The following is a 20,820-nucleotide window of genomic DNA, read 5'->3' as shown; positions in this document are numbered from 1 at the left end:
GAGGTGCAATCTGTCCAGGCCTCGGGCCACCAGACCCGGGACACAGTCTGGCCAGGAAGGGAGCGCCTTATCTTCTCCAGTGGTGACTCCTGAAATAGCTGGTCCACAGCTTCACCCCACCAGCCCCCCACCCCAGCACAGGCCTCAGGCGGCCTCCAGCTCAATCAACCACCACATAGGGCTCTTTCTTACATCTGTCCCCACTCTCTGCAGGGACTGAGTGAGGATGTGAGCATCAGCAAGTTCTTTGATGATCCCATGTTGCTGGAGCTCGCCAAGCAGGATGTTGTGCTCAATTACCCCATGTGAGTGTTGGGACTCCTGGCAGCCCCTGCCCCCTGCAGTGGGCTGTATCCTGGACTTGAAGCTGGGACCTGGTGCGACCTGGACTCCATGTTGTCAGAGAGCATCTGGGAGCTGCTGTGGCCATTTTTAACAACCCCAAAGCCTCCAACCCAGAGTCCCAACGAGGGAAGAGTATTTGGCCTCCTGGTTCCTCTGCAGCCTCTGCCTGGCTCCATTCCCAGGGAACAGAGAAGAGCTCGGGCTCGGAGAAGGAGAAGGGGACAAAGTGTTTAACCCCAAGGGGCCCTGTCTTCAGGATTTACATGGAATTTTTTTTTTTTTTTTACAAGTTTGACCTTAGACATGGATTTTAAATGAACAGAACATTCTGACCTCTGCCTTGCTCTGTTCCTTTCATCCCTACCCCCCTGCCCCTCCCCCTTTCCTCCAACAGTCTGGTCTTGGCACTTGGGTTCTGAATGAATATATGTCATCTCCTGTGAAGCTTCACGGTCTCTTCTCCCAGCTGCAGTCTTCCTGCCTGGGTCCCCAGGGCAGCGGCCTGTGGTGGGAGGGACGCCTGCCTCTTAATCCAGTGCTCCCGTGAGCATCGGGGCCACTTTCTTGCCACCCCCCCCCCCCCATCCCCTGCACCTACCACCCGGTCCTCTCTACCATGCTGCTTCTGGTTGGGACCTGGGGTGGCTTAGGAGGTATTGGGCTTCTGGGATTGGAGGCTGTTGCCCCTGGAGCTGGGGGCCAGAACTCTGATTTCCAAACCTTTCTCTAAACCTACACACACACACACACACACACACACACACACACACACACACACACTCTCTCTCTCTCTCTCTCTCTCTCTCTCTCTCTCTCTCACACACACACACACACACACACACACACACACACACACACACCAGCCACTACTGGTCCCTAACTCTGCTCTGCCCCGTGTGAAAGAGAGACTTGATTTTCCTCAAAATGCTTTATTAGGAACGTACCAGGGATTGATGGACGAGGCTCTGGCTGCCCCGGACCCTACAGGAATCCTACTTCTCCCCGGCATCCGGTGCTGTTCTTTTGATGTAGTCTCTGTACATCGTGTACACAGCGCCTGCAGGAAGGAGAAGGGAAAACAGCCCATAACACCCAACCCTGCAGCCATCCTCTGGCTCTCCCAGGAGCCTGACTGCAGCCGTTCCCCTGAGGGTCCAGCTTCCCTGCTCAGCTTCCCGTTCTGCTCTAGCTCTCAGTAGCTGCTACAAGTACCTGCAGAGCCCTTCCGTGTAGATTACCTCTCTGAGAAGCCCCACAGCAACCTGCGAGGTCAGTAAGCCAGGGTGCTTACCATCGTGTTGCACATGGGGAAACTGAGGCTCAGAGAAAGGGACCTGTCTACGGTCACACAGCTAGTAAGTAGCTGTCTGCCCCTTGACCCACAGAGGAAGGGAAATTCAGCATGTGTTCTGCTGTGTGACTTTTCTCACCTCTCAGGACAGACTGCCATAAAACCAACTGTGTACCATCCCCACGGGCCTGGGACAGGAGGCCAAGCAGGGACCCCTGAAAATGGCTTGGTTTGAGGGTTTCACCCAAACCTCCACTTGCTGTGGAGCCTGGTGGGACTGAAATCATGGTCCTTTAACCATCAGGACTCACAGCCAGATTTTGTCTAACAAGCTGCGTTTTCGTTCTGTGACCCCCACCAACCCCTCACCTAGCATGACCGCACCCACGGCACAGGCCTGCGCTGCCACTCGGGTGTGAATCAGGTGTATGGACATCTTGGTGGAACCACGAGCCTTCAGCCGATAAATCCGGTATGCTGCCACTGCCAGGCAGCCTCCCAAGCCTGTAGGCAGAGAACATGACCTTTGGGCCTCAGTCACCGATCATATGGCTCCCCTGATGAGACCCTTTGCAGGCCGGGCAGGCTGGGCATCTGGATAAACCCCTATTTCCGTGCCGCTTTATGGTGGGAGACCATGAGTTGTTCACTCCCAAAGGCATTTTCAAAGTGGCTGTCTATCTCCAGTGAGCCCTCTACATACAAATAGCCCATCACAGGCCTCCCCCACCCCCCATTTGCTCTGCTCCGGACCCTCCTCCAGCCATGTTGGCTCCCACAACTACTTTTCTTTTCTCCCAGGGCCTGGAGAAAGGAAGCCCTGGGAGACGCCAGACTGCTCTTTCCCATCCTGATGCTGGTGTTGATGCCCCCCATTTCCCTGCACCCCAGGCCGTCAGTTGGCCACCACCTCCACCCATCCAGACTCCTTGTCAGGCGTGTCCCTTCCCTTGGTACCTTTGCTGCTGGTTCACTCTTCTCCTAGATGTTGGCTGTTCCGTGGGCAGGACACTTGAGTCCTCTGCTTCCTTTGAAAGGGCTAGGAGACCTTTTCCGTGAGAGAAGGCCCCTCATTCCCTACTTTACCACTCACCTACAGGCACCAGCGGAGACTCCCTGGTCTTCCTCAGGAACTTCTCAGACACACTGTCTTCGCCTTCAGGTGGTACCCACCAGCCTTTGTTAGCAGACATGATCCTGGCTCCAGATGTTAGCAGCTGGGGCTCTGAGGTTTCAGCCCAGTCCTACAAGGAGGCACCCCATAATAGGAACTCCCAATTCTCCTCAACTTGGGGGAAAAAGGGGGGAGTTGCCTGCTAAGAACCTCTCTTACCATGCCTGACACAGCCCCTACTTGAGAAGATGTCCCAAGTGTCCTGTCTCATATGGCTGGACCACTACCGCCATCCCTTCTTCCTCACGTCTGCCTCTTCCCCAGCTCATTCTGACTGTTTTCCCTGCTTCCCCCTCCTTCTATCTGTATCCCTATGTGATCCTTGGGTCAAGAAAAGCAGCTGGAAAAATCCACAGATGAGGGCGAGAGGAACAGGCCTTGAGCCTTGGGACCCCCACTGGCCTGGAGTCTGTGAGGGTTGCTCCTCTGGGAGCTGCAGATCCCACAGAGCAGGTCTGGCCCCAGGGAAGCAGGCCATCCCAGACAGTGTTCCAGCACTGGTTACCGAGTCACCAGAGCCAAAAATTAAAATAATTGGACATTGATTTGTGAATAATTTAGCATAGATTTTGGACATTAATACTAACAGAATTCTGGTCCCTGAACTGCTCCCGTTTCCATTTCTTGCCAGGTTCTTTGCGATTGCCAACCCCCTGCCTCCCTCTCTGGACTGGTGACCCCTATTGCTCTACTTGCTAACCCCCCAGTAAACATCTGCTCTGATCACAAACTAGACAGAGTCCCAGAGTCCTGGTCCTTAGACAAGGGCTTCTGCCTGTGGGGTGCCTTCTAGGTCTAACCCGTGAGACAGACGCGCTGCGTGAGGCGACCTCCAGGTGCCTCTCTCCTGGAGGAGCAAGGACTGTTGGCCCCACACTTTCTTAACATGCTGGTGCTTACCCTAGGAGATGGCTAGAAAGTAGAGTGCAAGCAGCCCGGCCAGGGCTCAGCATCTGCTGTTTTGAACCGATCAGGAGCTGATGATGGAGCTGCCACTGTGGGGTCAGGGAAGCAAGCTTTCTGTGGACTTTGAAGTCTGGAATGGAGAGGGGAGGAGATAGGCCAGGGCATCAGTCTTAACCCCCCATTTGCTGAGTTCCAGGCCAGGGCTCCATGCACTAGAAAGTAATGAAAGATCACATGGCAGGAGGCCTTAACTAGATTCAGTCCAGTAATTCCCATGGATGTAAGGGGTTGGATCAAACAGGAACTTGATACAGAGAACTGAGATCGGAATACCGAGGCAAGGAAGGGCAGAGATCATGGCTTCTCCCCCAAGCTATACTGCTTCAAACACTCATGAACAAAGTGGGCTGTAAATAAAATGCCCCAATTGTGGGAGGCAGGCCCTCTGGTCTTGGTCTTGATCCTTTTCAAAGATGCTTTCTGGATCAGGGAGATTCATCCAATTTGTAACCGCTAGGACTACCTCACATCTCCAGGGATCCCTGTACTACAGGTGGGGGACAGGGGCATGGGGAGAGGGGGGATGATGTTCACTAGGGACAGAGGTGACAAGTGGCCAGGCTTACCACCTATTCTGTTTGAGGTATTTACTTTTCAGACCTTTCAAATGTTCTATACAGTAGGGAAGGAACTGAGCTTCGTAGAGGCTAAATGATCTCCAAGGTGCACAGCTAGTAAATAGCAGTGTCAGCATCTGAATGTAGGTCTGACTGGTTCCAGAGTTTGTACTCCTAGCCTACTTCCCAGGGGCTGGCTAAGCAGAAACCCTCTCCATTGAGGCTGAAGCTTAGGAGTGCTAATCAATCTCAGCATCCTGGATTCGGAGAAGAGGAAAGTACCTTCTTGCTAAGCAGGAGTGAAAAGATTGACGTACGCTATGGAGAATCCCACTCTATCCCAGGGCTTTGTTCTTACCCTAGATACTCAGCTCCATGTGCCTGTCCTAAAGGGGCTTTACAGCACAGAAAATCCGTCCAGCAGCTGATGTCTTTCTTTTCTCTCTCCAGCACTCACTGCTCTAGGAAGAGACCCAGGGTCACAGCAGTTCCCCAGAGCCTTCACATATCCCCAGCGTCCATGGGAACTCTCCTCCCAGTCATTCACACACACTCTCCCAGGCTGCCTCTCCTGGTCCCAAGAGTGACCTGAATTCTCAAGAGATGGATGGTCTAGGCTAGAGGTAGGGGGATGGAAATGCCTGGATGACACAGAGCAAGAATCAGGATCAACTCCAAGCCCTTTGTAGAACAGGGGCCAAGCTGTAGAGGGCAAAGTTCAATTTAATTGAGAAGTTCTCCCTTCTTGTTGGGATTCTGTTGATGCTCCTACAGCATCTCTGCCCAGAATTGAGAAAATAATAATAGACATAGTTGCTATGGTTCTCTGAGCACCTATGGGGCAAGAAGTGTGCTAATTGCTCTAAGGAGGTTATTTTATTTCATTCTCACAACTCTGTAAGGTAGGTACTGTTATTCCCCTTTCACAGATGAAAAACCAAGGCTTGGGTTAAATGTCCTGCTCCAGGTCACAATAAGTGACAGAAAAAAGAACTAGACTTCTAACTGTTCCTAAAAGCAAATCTCACTGTTCTGGATGAATGGGAGGACTATTAAGCGGAGGGAAAGTCTTGAAATAGAAGAAATAAAATTGCTTTTTACTCCTGAGAACACACAGTAACCAAAACTTCAAGGAACAGATTTCTGTAGAGTCCTGCTTCAGTAAACAGATAAGATAAATTATAACATTTTTGTTAATAGGCCAAGTCTTCAATAATTATTGCTATTTAAGCATTTCTCCATAGTCATTTATGTCGTACGCCTTTTTTTTTTTCTTCCAGGTCACATCACACCCCGAGACATTCTAATTTCGAGGGGTCTCAATTGAGTGATGTGGACAGACTTAACGAATCCGGAGTGTAGGCCAGAGTCAGAGTCAGACGTGGGGTCAGTTAGCTGCTTGGCCACTCTCTGAATATTTGGTCTTCTCTCACTCAACCTCTTTTGAGTCTGTGCCATCATCTGTAAAACGGAGGTAGCATCTCCCCAAATGGTTGGAATTTCCCTCCATGCTGCCTGCTCCTCTTCCTCCCAAATGAGCAAGTGTCAGGAAACGGGTAGAGGCTGGGGGAGAAGTGGAAAGTCTCTGACAACAGATAGAAAGGTTACCACGTTCTGGGTGGTCCAAATTCAGCACACCCCTGTCCCTCTCCAACCTCCTTTCTCTGGCTTCCCCACCCTAACAGGAAGCTTTGGGCTCATTCTCCCCATTCTGTTGGGAGGAGGGGTGGCCAGGACTTGAAGCTCTATACAATCTAAGGCACCGCTGTGCTATATATAGCTCCAGGGAGCTGAGGGCCAGGACAGGGGAGAGAGGGCCAGCAGCTCTTTTGCCTTGAGCTAAGGAGTGCTGGGAGGGAGGCGATGCTGAAGAATGAACTGGATAAGGAACAGAAGATCTGAGTTGGGCCTGGAATGGGGAGGACCCAGGCTGAAGGGCTGGAGGAATCACAGGAGAGAAAACACTAGGCCATATATAGTAGTGTCTCAGGGACTTGAGGTGCAAAGAGTGGGGGGAACAGAAACAGGCTGGGGCAGTGGAAGTTTCCAGACAACATGGCTAGACTGAGGCACCCTCTAGAAAGTGCCCGGGGTAGAGAGGGTAAGACATCCTCCCCCTAAAAGCAGGCACTGGGTTCCAAGGACACCCCAAGAGTCACGGGCCTGGGGCCAGAAAAGTGCCTTTGGTACCACTTATCTTTCTGGGAGACTATGCACATATTTAAAAAGCTCCGGGGAGGTCCTAGCTGGCTCAGTCAGGTCTTGAGTTCAATCCGCATTTTGGGTATGGGGCCTGCTTACAAAGGTAAAATAGGGGCGCCTGGGTGGCTCAGTCAGTTAAGCCTCCACCTCTTGTTTACTGCTCAAGGTCGTGTTCTCACGGTACTGAGATGGAACCCGGGTCAAGCTCCACACGCTCAGCCTGGAGCCTGCTCCGAATACTCTCTCTGCCCTTCCTCTGCACGCATGCTCTCTTCTCTCTCAAAATAAATAAACAAATAAATAAAATGTTTTGTTTTTTTTTTTTTAAAGGTAAAATCTTAAAAAGCTCCTAAGAGGGTGGATATAGCGACTGGAAGGCTGCATCTGACTGTAGTGAGGCTGACATAGAATCACATCTTGTGAAGGACCAATTTGGAGCTGTGTATTTATACACACCTGTCTCAGATGACAAATGGATGCTCCAGAGATGGGAAACATTTTGCTAAGATCCTTATGTTGCGTGCTTTTGAATACCCAAATTACCTGGCTTCCTCTAAAGAACACTGTGGGAAGGAGCTAATGCCTTTTGGAGCCTACAAGGATTACGCACTTTACATATTTTACTTAATCCTCACAACAATCCCAACAGATGGATCTCATCCCCATTTAACAGATGAAGAAACCACGGCTCAGAGAGCAAGTAAATGACTGACCCATCCAACCAATAATGTTAACCATTACAGACCGCTTTCCAGTGGAAAACTAACATATCAAGGAATAATGTGACTTCGTGTACAGTTCTCTCTCTCTCTTTTCTTTCTTTTTTTTTTTTTTTAACATTTATTCATTTTTGAGAGACAGAAAGCACGAGCAGGGGAGGGGCAGAGCTTGAGGGACACAGAATCGGAAGCAGGCTCCTGACTCTGAGCTGTCAACACAGAGCCCTATGTGGGGTTCAGACTCACAGACCCCGCGGGATCATGACCTGAGCTCAAGTCAGACGTTTAATCGACTGAGCCACCGGGGCGCCCCCCTCTTTCTCTTTTTTTCAATGTTTATTTTTGAGAGAGAAGGCGACAGAAGATCCAAAGTGTCCTCCGCACGAACGTCAGCAAGCCCAATGCAGGCCTTGAACTCACGAACGGAGAGATTGTGATCTGAGCCGAAGTCGGACGGACACTCAACCAACTGTTCCACCCAGGTGCCCCCATGTACATTCCCCCATGTACATTTCACCATCACATTCTCACACCATCTTAGAAATAAGAGTAAACAAGTGCAAACAGCTGGGCAGAGCGAACTTGCAGAAATTCAATGACTGTGCAGCTACCCCACTCCTTCTCACCAACACAGAGAGTGTTGGGCATCCAAAAGTCCTTGCCTGGTGGATGGTACCACAACGGGACCTCTCCCACCTCCCCCCTCTCTCCTCCCTCCCCCAGCTCCTGCACACTTCACTTATTCTTCATTTGCAAGTAAATTGACCTTAATTTAAAATTCTGCATTAATACACAGGAACTGCTAACTGGGCTCAGGGAACCGGCGGTGGGGGTCTCATCTGATGTGGGAAACAAAGGCAGAAGGAAATGGCAGATAAAATTAAATTTCCTTATAACCTGCAGCCCGTTGACAAATAACTTGAGGCTGGCAGGGTAAAACATTTCTCCAGGAACTCCCTACTATCTTAACGTTAATGCTTCGCTTGAGGGAAAAACAACCTTAGCTTGACAAAACCGTACCTCTCTGAGCCTTTGCTCCCATCCCCCAGGACACGAGAATCTACTCTGAGTTTACTGGCCAAGTGGGGACCCTGGAAAATGTGTAATGGAAATAGTGACACACTGCAGTCTTCAAGTTGACCCTACGGTTCCCAAACCACAGAGCCCCAGGGTGACTCTCAAGTTTTCAGACTGGATTTTGATCCTTTCCTGCCTGGGCCCCATGTGAATAAAAAGTGATGCGGTTCTCACAGCACCCGGCTCCATTCCTCTCTGCCAGAGGCTTGGAAACCAGACCCATTTCCCTGTTTGAAGCTTGAGGCTTTTTTTCTTTCCCTCCAGTAGCCTGCCTTTTTGTGCTAGCCATGGCAAGCTTTCAATCACTCACTCTTCACTCTGCATATACTTGCTAAGCACCTACTATGTGCTGAGCTCTGGTCCAGAAACTGAGAGGCAGGCAGTGGTCCTGCCCTCAGAAAACTCACATTCTAATAGCTGCCCTGGTTTGCTCCAGACCCTGGTGACTCCCTGGATCAGAGATCCCCTTGATGTGGGAAACAAAGACAAATGAAAAATTAAATTTCCTTACTGCCTACAGCCCATTGGCAAGGGCTTGAACAGTCAGTGACCTTCCTCTAGGGGCTCAGCTGCCTTGATGATGACACTTTGCCAAGGGCAAAAGGGAATCTTAGCTTAACATTCCTCCCCCACCCCAGGATCCTGTAGGTCTACTTTAACATATAAAAGTTCCTTTGGGGGGCAACTGGGTGGCTCAGTCGGTTAGTGTCTCACTTTGGCTCAGGTCATGATCTCATGTTTCATGAGTTTGAGCCCCGCATCAGGCTCTGTGCTGACAGCTCAGAGCCTCGAGCCTGCTTTGGATTCTGTGTCTCCCTCTCTTTCTGCCTCTCCCCCACTTGCACTGTGTGTGTGTGTGTGTGTGTGTGTGTGTGTGTGTGTGTCTCAAAAATAATTAAGGATTAAAAAAGAAATTAAAAGTTCCTTTGGAAACTTCCTTCATCTCTACTCCCCTGCCTCCTGCCACCAAGATGTATGTTAGCAATCATACTCCAACCTTATGGCCCCCTGATATACATCTGAAGGGTTTCATGACTGAGGTTTTAAGAAACAGTAATAAATGACCATTTCCTAACAGCAGTTAGCCCCTCAAGGTCCTGGAAAACTTGTTTCCAAAATACCTTAGAGAGTTACTCTATCCCTAACTGCCTCCCAACCTGAAGGTATATAATCAGTTACCTGTCACAACCCCAGTGCAGCTCTTTCTGCCCACAGTCCTGTCCCGTGCTTTAATAAAATCACCATTTTGCACTGAAGACCTCTCAAGAATTCTTTCTTGGCTATCGGCTTCAAACCCCAACACTTCAAACCACATCACTTTGGCTCGGGTTTCTGACCTCAGTTTCCCACCTATAACTGAATTAAGAGATGTTACTAGCTGGCAAAGTGATAGAAGAGAGAAGCATTTTATTTCTATTTTGTTTTGTTTTGTTTTGTTTTGTTTTCTAACTATCCAGAGGTAAAACAGCTTAGCTTCCTTGGTTCTCATTATTTCCACCTTTAAAAGGTTTCTCTACCAGAAGAGACAGGGCTACAGGTTTGGTAGTAAGGTAACAAATATAGAAAGGGTATTGTTCTGGGGCGCCTAGGTGGCTCAGTCGGTTGAGCATCTGACTTCAGCTCAGGTCATGATCTCACAGTTCATGAGTTCGAGCCCCGGGTCGGGCTCTGTGCTGACAGCTCAGAGCCTGGACCCTGCTTCAGGTTCTGTATCTCCCTCTCTCCCTCTCTGCTCCTCCCCTGCTCACATGCTGTCTCTCTCTCAAAAAGAAAGAAAGAAAGAAAGAAAGAAAGAAAGAAAGAAAGAAAGAAAGAAAGAAAGGGTATTGTTCCAAATCTCCATGAAGAATGGGCAATGCTAAAAGGTAGGAAGCCTTCCTCAGCAGTTTCATCCATGAATTTATAGGATAATAATACCTAATGAACATTTAATATATATTATTTATACACAGTATATAATATATGCTTATTCATATATTATTTTATATACAATATATACATATATGTGTTTTTATGTTCATTCATTTATTTTGAGAGAGAGAGCGAGCGAGTGAGCAAGCAGGGGAGAAGCAGAGAATCTCACGTAGGCTCTGCATTGCCACACAGAGCCCGACACCAAAATCAAGACTTGGACGTTAACTGGATAAGCCACACAATGCCCCTATAATCAAATGTCTTAACACACTTTATAAATGTATAAATGTTTTTTATGTTTATTTATTTATTTGAGAGAGCGAGAGAGAGAAAGAGAGAGAGAGAGAGAGAGAGAGGGAGGGGCAGAGAGAGAGGGAGAGAGAGAATCCCAAACAGGCTCCGAGCTGTCAGTGCAGAGCCAGACTCGAGGCTCAGTCTCACAAAATATGAGATCCTGACCTCAGCCAAAATCGAGTTGGACGCTTAACTGACTGAGCCACCTAGGTGCCCCATATTTTAATATAGCACTTTAAAGGTTATTATTGAAGTCTTATTATGCCACGAAGAAGTGCACTATCAAATGTATACGGCTCAGATGTGAACACTGAACACATTTGTGTATTTAGCATCCTGATCTAGAACAGGACCAGTCCCCCAGAAGCTCCCTCATGCTCCCGGGTGCCTATCCTTCCCCCAAGGTAACCACTATCCTTACTCCTAACAGCACAGAATACTTTGGGCTGTTTCTGAACTTTATATAAATGGAAAGTTTTGTGAGATTCCTCTATCTCGTGTGTGATTGTAGATTGTTCATTCTTATTGCCGCATAAGGGATCATTGTGTGAATATAACATTTTATCTATCCTTTGTACAGTTGGTGGACACTTGGGGTGGTCTCCAGCACAAATAGTGCTGCTATGAATACTTTAATACATGTATCTGGGCAAACATTTGTACATATTTCTGTGGAATTTCCATGGAACTGCAAAATCATAGTGTATTCATATGTTCAGCTTTAGCAGATAATTGCCATTTTCCAAAGCGATTTGTTCCAATGTATAGTTGCACTAGCAGGATGTTAGTTTTAATATTTCAATCAGCTTATACAGTGATGTCTCTTGCGTTTAGTTTGACATGTTCTTTTATCGTATTTTCCTATATTTACAGGGTCTTTACACTTGTCATTTTAAATACATTTGTAGAGAGGTAATGTGGTAATGAAGGGGCCTGGGGACGACTGAGGCATGGAAAGTGGAGGCAGAGGGCAGGGCAGGGTGGGGAGGAGAACTTAAATACAGAGGCCAAGCAGGTAATGAAATGGACTCAAGCAGTTAAGTTGAAATAAACAAATATTACTCAGAAGTAGCTGCCCAATGAACCTAGAGGCTCAAAGGGAGCAATTTTTTTCCTTCACTAGAGAGAAGCCAAAAATCTGGATTTAAAAATTTTGGCAGTTAAATCATACTTCCAGAAAACGTGCTGGCCAAACAACTTTGGTCAGTGGGCCAGATGCCCAGCCCTCTGGACCAGCCGTTAGTTCCGGCCTGGCTTGAGAGGTGGGAGCGTTTGACCTGTACCAAGTCACCTCATTTGTTAGAGCTTAATCTCCTCTCTGGTCAAAAGAGTAAAATGGAAGCCTATCCTTTTGTACAGTGACGGTCAAAGGAGATAATTCAGGAGTACAGGAGTCGTCGAACACTATACAAAGTACTCTCCTTAGTACGCCTTCGGTCGTCACGCATGGACTCGCTGTCCTTAAAGCATTTGAATTTTCAGATTCCTTGGAGCAAGTTTAAGACTGGAGATTCCCATGCAAATCTCCCGAAAGTCCTTTGAATGGGATCCTGCTGGGATGCAAGGGGTTAAGAGGAAATGGCCTATTAGGGTCTTGCTAATCTGAGAAGTCCAGGACCTCAAAAGTATCCAGAGCGCCACTAAATGCCACGACGCAGAGCTAGGATGGTAAACCCGACGAGGGCCCGGAGGAGCAGAACCTAGAACGGGGCATCAGCATCCTGATGTGTCACACTGGACCCAGGCCTCGGCGGAGCGCACGGAAGACAACTCCCCAGCTCGCAGGACCAACCTAAAATGCCCAGGTAAGGCGTGTCCTCACGGCGCCGTTAGTAGCCCGCCCAAGTGAGGCACTGCGCGCCGGGGGTCTGCCGTCCCGAGAACCAAGCGGGAGGAATGAATTGTGCGGGAGGCGAGGTCTGCGCCCACCCGGGTCCGGACTCCACGCGGGTGGCACCCACACGCTCTGCACCTCCCGGACCGCCCGGGAGCGCGCGAGGGCCCGACCGCTGAAAGTTGGGACGCTCGCGCCGCCGCCCGCGCGCTCCGGGGCGCCCCCTCCCACCCGAGCGCCACGTGCCGCGCGCCCCCTGCTCCCAGGCCGCGGCGGGACGCCCCCGCCCCCACCGCGGCGCGTAGTGCGCAGGCGCCTCCCCGCGGGTCCGGGCGGCGGGAGCGGGAGGCGGCGGCGGGAGCGGGTTCGGCCTCGGCTGGAGACTGAGGCGAGGGCGGCGGCGGCGAGAGTTGGAGGAGAGGCGCGGGTGGCGGCGAAGGCGATGGCGACGCGGGGCACATGAGGCGGCGGCCGGCGGGACGGGCCGAGGCCCGGCGGAGGAGGCGGCTCCGGGGGAACACGCCGCCCGGTGAGGGGCGGCCGCAGGGCCGGCTGAGAAGCGGGCAAGGGGCGGGGCCGGGGGGGCGGGAGAACTTATGGGGAGGCCGGAGAAGGGGCGGGGGGACGCGGGGGATGGGGGTCCCGGGAAGAGTGCGGTGGGAGGGGGTGCTGCCGAGACTTCCCGCCGATCCCGGAGGGGCGTCTGCCCCGCGGCCCGCCGCTGCCCCCGTCGCGCCCTCCCCCTTTGTCCCTGGGCGCGCGGTTCCCAAATTGGGAGGGAAACGGCCCAGGGGTGGGCCAGGGCGGCGGCGGCCGCGTCGGGCGGGCGGGGAGCCCGGAGGACCCCGGGCGCGCACTTGGGCGGCGCTCGGCGGTGCTCGCAACTCCTCGGGGCGGTTAGGGGCGCAGGGCCGCGCCGGGGCCGCCCCTCGCCGCCGGGGCGCTTCGCGGGCTGGTCTTTGTCTCCCGACGCTCGGTGCCTGACATCTCTTCGGGCGGCGTGCGGTTCGTTTGACTCTTTCCTCTAACACCGCTGCCGGGACTCCTGCCTCCCATCAGTGTTTCAGACAGGATTTAGTTCGAGGGCTGGAAGGAGGGAAACGGGGGGCGGGGGGAAATGGCGCGGTCGCCTCTTGATGAACATGTTTCCTTTACTTAAAATGATTTTTTTCCACTTCGTGAAACTTTGGACGACTTGTTTTGTTTTCCCCTCGATCTCCAGATTCAAAATTAAGAGAAGGCGCTAAAGCTGTGATTGTGGCCAATTGTGTGGTTGGTGGCTGCGTTTGGAGCTGAGTTGAAAGGATTTACGTGAATGTGTGGTTTAGAATTTGCGTTTTTTCCCTCTTCCCCTGCGATTGTTTCAAAGAGTGGGATTAGTTTTTCTTTGCGAAGCGGGCGAGTTTGGATTATCATTTGAAGGAGTATTTGTTGATTGAGAACCTGCAGTGGTACAGATTTCATTGTGCTCACGCTTTATTTTGTTAGCCTGAAGACTGCACTTTGTGGAATCGAGTAAATCGAGTTAGAATAAGTTCTGAATTAGCCTTATCTTGTGCCTGAGTAGTCCAAAATTATTATACGTTCCTGTTGTGTATACTTTCAAGTGAGTATATGTGAAAGCTCTTTAAAAATCAGGTTGTATAAATGAAAGGGATTTTAATTCTGATAAACGGAGAACAGTATATCTCAAATACATCACATATGTGTAGAAAAGGGGTTTAATAATGTAATTTAGGGATCAAATTCTTTACCCCCTAAAGAGAGTTTAGGTATTCAGATTAAGAATGCGGAAAATTAAAAATAAATAAATAAATAAATAAATAAATAAAATTAAAAAAAAGCATTCAGAAAAATAAGCTTAGTTCCAGAGCTCCTGACTAAATACACTGTGAATTGTGGTTCGTTTCCTGGAGTTTTTGTTGGTTTTATTTTTTGGAATTTGGTATAGTATATTACAGTTGCTTTGGATTTCTTAAGTGCTATATAATGGGAGAATTCAAGAAACATGAACTGACTCTTCTGGGTAAAATGTAATAAGCTGTGGTAAACAAATGTGCATCATTGTGTTGGCCAGGTCTTTGTGAGCAGAGTGTTGTAAGCAAAAGACATTTTGAAGAGAATACATAGGAGCTATATGGAAGTTCTCTCTTTTTCACTTGTCCTGATTTGTAATGGTTTAATATTATATACTACTTGTCTTAAACTGTTGTGCACTTTTCCAAAGCATTGCAGACATCCTTTCTAAAAGTCAATGCTTTTAGCTTCTTAAGAGGTTGTGTGACTTCAGAATTGGTTTTCCATCTGTGCTAGACCACAATTCTCTGAAAAAGGAGCAGAGGACCCAGTACCTTTCTAGTCAGTTAACGAAGGTAGAATTGACTTTTAGTCTTCAATCCAAAGGATTTAAGAAATTTACATATGTTCAGCATAACAATTTGACTTAAATACTGTTACCCCTTAACTTTTTTGTCCTTCTTTTAATTATTTGTATAAATTAGCCAAAGGGAAGGGATGGAGGGTCTGCCTCTGATTAGCCACACACCTCCCACCTTAGCTCCAGGCTCTCCTGTCAATTCAGTAATTGGGATTCTAGAATACAAAATACGTAATTAAAATCCGGAGTATCATTCTCTTAATAAATGGATGGTTTGTTCCATGCCTAATTCAATGCAGAGATGAGTTCCAAAAAGCTGGGTTTTTTTTTATTTGAAGTTTGTTCACATTTCAAAATAAATGAGAGGTTTTCCCTTTTTTAAGTTATTATGAGTCTGAATAGTTAGTGCAACTGGAAGCATACTTATTTTTTTCGGAATTGGTGCTTTTTTTCTTTTTACTTGCAAATGTATTTATTTATTTTTTATTAATTGATGCTTTGCTTGTAGCATAGAAACGTGCGGCTCCTATCAGAAATATTGGATAGAAATTTAGGCAAAGAGGGGTCCCTCAGTGGCTCAGTCTGTTGAGTGTCCTACTTCGGCTCAGGGCATGACTCACAGTTCGTGGGTTCGAGCCCCATGTCTGGCTCTGTGCTGACAGGCTCAGAGCCTGGAGCCCGCTTCAGATGTTATGTCTCTCCCTCTCTTCCCCTCCCCTGCTGATGCTCCTTCTCACTTTGTCTCTCAACAGTAAATAAAAATGTTAAAAATTTTTTTAAAAATTTAGGCAAAGAAAAATGGGATTACGTTTTTTTGTAGACCATTTGTTTGAGAATACATATGATAACAGATCTTAGCTGATACCATTAACCTGAAACTTAACAGTTCTGAACTGTTATCAGCTAAGTGCCAACAATTTTCATACATACTACTGCAACTGATGAGTTTAGTTTTTGTGGAAGTAAGGATCTATTAAGTCTGAGCATTGCTGTTTTCTACAGGTCTTTAGAGTGAATGACTAGAGGGGCACCTGGGTGGCTCAGTCAGTTAAGCATCTGACTTTGGCTCAGGTCATGATCTCACAGTTTGTGAGTTCGAGCCTCACGTTGAGCTCTGTGCTGACAGCTTAAAGCCTGGAGCCTGCTTCAGTTTCTGTCTCCCTCCCTCTCTCTGCCCCTCCCCTGCTCACGCTCTGTGTCTCAATAATAAATAAATGTTAAAAAAATTATTAGAATGAATGACTAGACAGGCAATACTGGCTGGCATATGGTGGTAGTACATTCTTGAGTCTCGCCAACATTGCAGGAGTTGACAGCCCTCAAGTTTGATATTTAGACCTATATGTGTAATGTGTTGCCCAAAGCAGTTTTTTTCCCCTAGGGATGAGATCTCTTTGCAGATAGCATTTTATTTCTGAAGAAAAGAAGTGTTCTGTGGAATGAGTAGAGCCCTCAGTTAAACCTGTTTTTTTTGAAGCTGTAGTGTATGTATCACCAGCACAATTTGGACAAAAGTACTCTGGTGGCCATTCATTCTTCTAGTGAACTTCTTTTTTTCTTCTTTCATTCAAGTATTTATGTTAGGCACTGAACTAGGTGCTGAAGATGAATACTATGTGGGTTTTGCTCTCAGAATGTTTATATTTTGAGCACTTTGAATTTAACATGCTGAAAGGTTTAGCAATTTTGAAATTATCTAAAATCTTTGGAACAAAAGAAACGTATAGGATTTTGGAGTAAGTTTTTTTATTTTTTTCTTTTATAGGAATGGAATAAACTTCACACATCCTCATTACCCTCTAATCTCTAACTCATTCAAGACTCATATACTTACAGAGATTATTTTCATCTACATCTTTGTATGATTTATCAGTTTTGACTGAATTTATTGTTACTTAACAGTGTTACAACATTCCTTTTGGGAATGTTCAGAATAAAGTAGATCTGGACTTCTATTTTTATGGAATTCCCTTTGACTCATTCTTGGACCTCAGATTCCTAATTGCCCATTTCAGAATAGGTGTTTATTTGGATTCAGAAATGTCCTTTCTGAAGTACTCTTTTCTCTTGGGTTCTGATTTTCCCTCCTTGCTCTCTGGCTATTCAAGTTTTCGCCCCATCCTCTTTTACCAGATCTTTAATTGATGGTTTCTCTCAAGTCTTGATCCTCTAATCTAATCTGTTCTGTGGCTTCAGTTACTCCCAAATTTTTGCCTGTAGTTCAAACTTATTTTCTGATCCCAGCTGCCTACTCAACGTCTCCACTTAACCACTCTCAGAGGTACTTTGAATTGAGTTGCCCAGACTGACCTGTTGATCTTGGCTCCAAAGCTAGATCTTCATTGTACCATTTCATTAAATGGCTCTATCAACAACTTACTGAGGCTCAACTCTTGCGATTTCTCTTTACTTTTAGTCTCCCCATCCTAGTCTAGGCAGGCCACTTTGTCCTAAGACTGTTAGAGTCAATTATAAATGGTCTTTCCTCATTCACTCTTGTTTTTAAAGGGGGTCAGTAATATGGGATATTAATACAGAAAAAGTAGTAAGTAATACTACAATAAATACTTAACCACCTTGCAGCTTAGGAAATAAAACATTACCACTACAGTTGGGGTCTTCTGTGTTTCCTTACCTGCTTGCATCTTCCTTCTTCCAGCCTCCATTGTGGGCCTCCTTACCAGAGATAATCACCAGTTGAATTGATTGTTCTTTTGCATTTCTTTATACTGTTACTACATATAGTATGTAACCTAAGCAGTATATCCTCATCTACTCTTCTCACAGCAGTTAGAATTATCTTTATAAAACAAATTTAGTCAAGTCGCTTACCCGAAAACTTCTGTTTTCCCTTTAATCTTCATTTAACCAGATGTGATCTGGCCTTGCCTACTTCTCCAGCATCGTTTCTTTGTACTTTTTTGTTATGAATGGTCTAGCTTGCTGACTTTTTTCCCCCCTATTCCTTAAAAGTTCAAAGCTGACCCAAGGACTTTGTACATGCTGTAGCTAATTCTTCTGCCTGGAAAGCAGCTCCTCAGTTCTTCAGAATATGCTTAAATATCAATTTGGGGATAAATCTTTTCTGATAATCCTAGATTTGTGTAGGGAACTCAATGTACTCTGCACGTCTCTTTTATAGGATTTATCACAGTTTTAATTAATTATTTCTATGATGCCTATTTCACCATTAGCCTCTTCTGTATATTCCATAAAATCAGAAGTAATAATCTATATTGGGTAGCCTAGTATCACAACACCTAGCTTATAGCTTATAGTTCATTTCTGTATTCAACAATTATTTGAGTGCTTTCTAATTTCTTTTTTTTAATTATAATTGCTGATTGTAGTAAAGTAACTTCTAACAAAGCTCTTGTTCTTCTAATTAGAAGCCTCATTATTGTATGTTGTTTTTTGCATTATTAGTCTAATAGGCCAATATAGTGCTAGTTCCTTGGTAAAACTTACTTTTGTAAACTTACTAATAGCCATGGCCTGAGCAATCTTCAGCAGTTTTATTTATTTATTTGTTTATTAATATAATTTATTGTCAAATTATTTAGCAGTTTTAATAGACCAAAAATACAGTGGTCACTAATGGTATAATGTACACAAAGGGAGCTCTTGCCTCCCCAGAAAATAATCCTAGCCAGTTTAGGCAGACTGTCAGATGTAATAAAGAACTTGAAGATTAGTTTTTTTCTTTGACATCCTATACCTAGTTCTGATTTTCATTTCTTCCTGGGCCAAGGGTCAGTATAATTAATGTCCCAAGACACTAGGACAGTTCTACATTAAGGCCAATGTCAACAGTTTTTTTTTTTTTTTTTTTTTTTTTTTTCAACGTTTATTTATTTTTGGGACAGAGAGAGACAGAGCATGAACGGGGGAGGGGCAGAGAGAGAGGGAGACACAGAATCGGAAACAGGCTCCAGGCTCTGAGCCATAAGCCCAGAGCCCGACGCGGGGCTCGAACTCACGGACCGCGAGATCGTGACCTGGCTGAAGTCGGACGCTTAACCGACTGCGCCACCCAGGCGCCCCTGTCAACAGTTTTATACTTGAGAATTTCACTTTGTTGACTTTTTTTGGAGTAGGTAATACATTATGTAGTATAAAATCTGAAAGGTATAAAAGGATTTGCGGTGAAAAGTAAGTCTTTGTACTCAGTCACTCATTTTTTTTTTCTGCTGAGGCAATTATTATTTACCCTTTTTTTGTGAATTCTTCTAGAGGTACCCATACATTCAGTATGTCCCTACACACATACGTAAATGGTAGCATACTATACACACTGTTCTTTAGCCTGCATCATTCACTAATGTATCTCAGTTTATTTCGTATCATTAGAAATAGAGCTATCTCATACTTTTTGCCTACCAGATGTGCTGTAATGTCTTTACCCAGTCCCTTCCTGATAGACTTTTAAATTCTTTCCAGCACATTATCAGCAGTGCTGCAGTGAATATTCTTGTACATTATTTTGTATGTCTGTGAGTGTTATTTGTTAGATAAACATTGAGAATTAGCATTCTGGCTCAAAAAGTATGGGATTCATGTACCAGTTCACCCCACCACTTGTAGTAAAGCACAAAGAATGACTTTATACATCCTTCCTTGCCAATAACCTGTTAGCAATTCTTATCTCTTTCCAGTTGGATAAATATAAAATGATATATTGGTGTAGTTTTAATTTGTGAATCTTTAATTACAAGTGATATTAAATGTCTTCTCATGTTATTAAAAACCATTAATATGTTTCTGAGACCTCCATATCCATTGCATATTTTTCTATTGAATGGTCTTTTTATTATTGATCTGTTAGAATTCTTGGGGCGCCTGGGTGGCGCAGTCGGTTAAGCGTCCGACTTCAGCCAGGTCACGATCTCGCGGTCCGGGAGTTCGAGCCCCGCGTCGGGCTCTGGGCTGATGGCTCAGAGCCTGGAGCCTGTTTCCGATTCTGTGTCTCCCTCTCTCTCTGCCCCTCCCCCGTTCATGCTCTGTCTCTCTCTGTCCCCAAAATAAATAAACGTTGGGAAAAAAAAAAAAAAAAGAATTCTTTATGTGTTAGAGAAATTAACCCTTTACTCAGAATTGCAAATCGTTTTAATTATTCAGTATATGTTTTTTTTTTAAGTGTATTTGTTTTGAGAGAAAGAATCCCAGGCAGGCTCTGCAGTTGTCAGCTTGCACTTATCAGCATGGAGCCTGATGTGGGGCTTGAACTCTGGAACCTGTGAGAGCAAGACCTAAGCTGAAGTCAGGAGTCTGACGCTTAACTGACTGAGCCACCCAGGTGCCCTACCTTTCAGTATATTTTTTGAGTTGTTTACAGTATTTTTTTTTTGTTTTCCAAAAATTATACTTTGTATAATTGAATTTGTCTGACGCTTAACTGACTGAGCCACCCAGGTGCCCTACCTTTCAGTATATTTTTTGAGTTGTTTACAGTATTTTTTTTTTGTTTTCCAAAAATTATACTTTGTATAATTGAATTTGTCATTTCTTTCATTTGACCTCTAGGTTTTATATCATTTTAGAAGTCTTCTCTACTCAGTTAAGAAAAAAATAGGGGCGCCTGGATGGCTCAGTCGGTTAAGCGTCCAACTTCGGCTCAGGTCATGATCTTGCAGTCTGCGAGTTCGAGCCCCATGTCGGGCTCTGTGCTGACCGCTCAGAGCCTGAAACCTGTTTCAGATTCTGTGTCTCCCTCTCTCTCTGACCCTCCCCCGTTCATGCTCTGTCTCTCTCTGTCTCAAAAATAAATAAACGTTAAAAAAAAAAAAAAGAAAAAAAAATGGCCATGGCTTTGTCTAACTTTGAGTGTTTTGTTTTTAATTTTAGATCCTTGATTCATCTGGAATTTAAAGATCCAACTTCTAGGGGTGCCTGGGTGGCTCAGTTGGTTAAGCGTCCGACTTCAGCTCAGATCATGATCTCACGGTTTGTGGGTCAATCCCTGTGTTGGGCTCTGTGCTGACGGCATGGAACCTGGACCCTGCTTCACATTCTGTGTCTCCCTCTCTCTGCCCCTGCCTTGCTCGTGCGCTCTCTCTCTCAAAGATAAATA

The 20,820-nt window shown here is 46.3% G+C and overlaps 3 protein-coding genes across 7 annotated transcripts in view; 2 read left to right on the top strand and 1 right to left on the bottom strand.

Moving 5' to 3' along the window:
• The window catches only part of EFTUD2 (elongation factor Tu GTP binding domain containing 2), a 40,821-nt gene extending 40,032 nt beyond the window's left edge, over window positions 1-789 (top strand). Inside the window, exon 28 of the mRNA XM_045489199.1 lies at window positions 214-789. Within this exon, the coding sequence (XP_045345155.1) occupies window positions 214-309 (96 nt within the window). The 3' untranslated portion in view covers window positions 310-789. The remainder of the gene's footprint in view (window positions 1-213) is intronic.
• Window positions 735-3,948, bottom strand: HIGD1B (HIG1 hypoxia inducible domain family member 1B). Of its 3 annotated transcripts, none has more exons than XM_045489209.1 (5): window positions 3,711-3,948; window positions 2,730-2,880; window positions 2,006-2,140; window positions 1,290-1,402; window positions 735-847 (listed from the first exon to the last, which is right to left on the bottom strand). In XM_045489209.1, exons 2-4 carry the CDS (start codon window positions 2,827-2,829, stop codon window positions 1,338-1,340), a joined length of 300 nt encoding a protein of 99 aa, XP_045345165.1. In that variant the 5' UTR covers window positions 2,830-2,880; window positions 3,711-3,948; the 3' UTR covers window positions 735-847; window positions 1,290-1,337. The 3 variants fall into 3 exon arrangements, with proteins under 3 accessions (XP_045345165.1, XP_045345163.1, XP_045345164.1); XM_045489207.1 differs by lacking the exon at window positions 3,711-3,948 and adding an exon at window positions 2,970-3,077; XM_045489208.1 differs by lacking the exons at window positions 735-847; window positions 3,711-3,948 and adding an exon at window positions 2,970-3,077 and having other exon boundaries at window positions 1,259-1,402.
• A 7,861-nt stretch (window positions 3,949-11,809) lies between these two features.
• GJC1 (gap junction protein gamma 1) overlaps window positions 11,810-20,820 on the top strand; it is a 40,153-nt gene continuing 31,142 nt past the window's right edge. Inside the window, exon 1 of one of the 3 annotated variants that reach the window (XM_045489196.1) lies at window positions 11,810-12,344. The gene's annotated coding sequence lies outside the window, so the exon portion shown is untranslated. Of the gene's footprint in view, window positions 12,345-12,683; window positions 12,903-13,193; window positions 13,379-20,820 lie in introns of those variants that run through there. The other 2 variants (XM_045489194.1, XM_045489193.1) reach the window with 2 other exon arrangements.

Source organism: Leopardus geoffroyi, chromosome E1 (assembly GCF_018350155.1).
Source record: "Leopardus geoffroyi isolate Oge1 chromosome E1, O.geoffroyi_Oge1_pat1.0, whole genome shotgun sequence".
NCBI classification, from domain to species: domain Eukaryota; kingdom Metazoa; phylum Chordata; class Mammalia; order Carnivora; family Felidae; genus Leopardus; species Leopardus geoffroyi.
The sequence above is the reverse complement of the archived record's forward strand: the minus strand, read 5'-3'. Positions and strand labels throughout refer to the sequence as shown.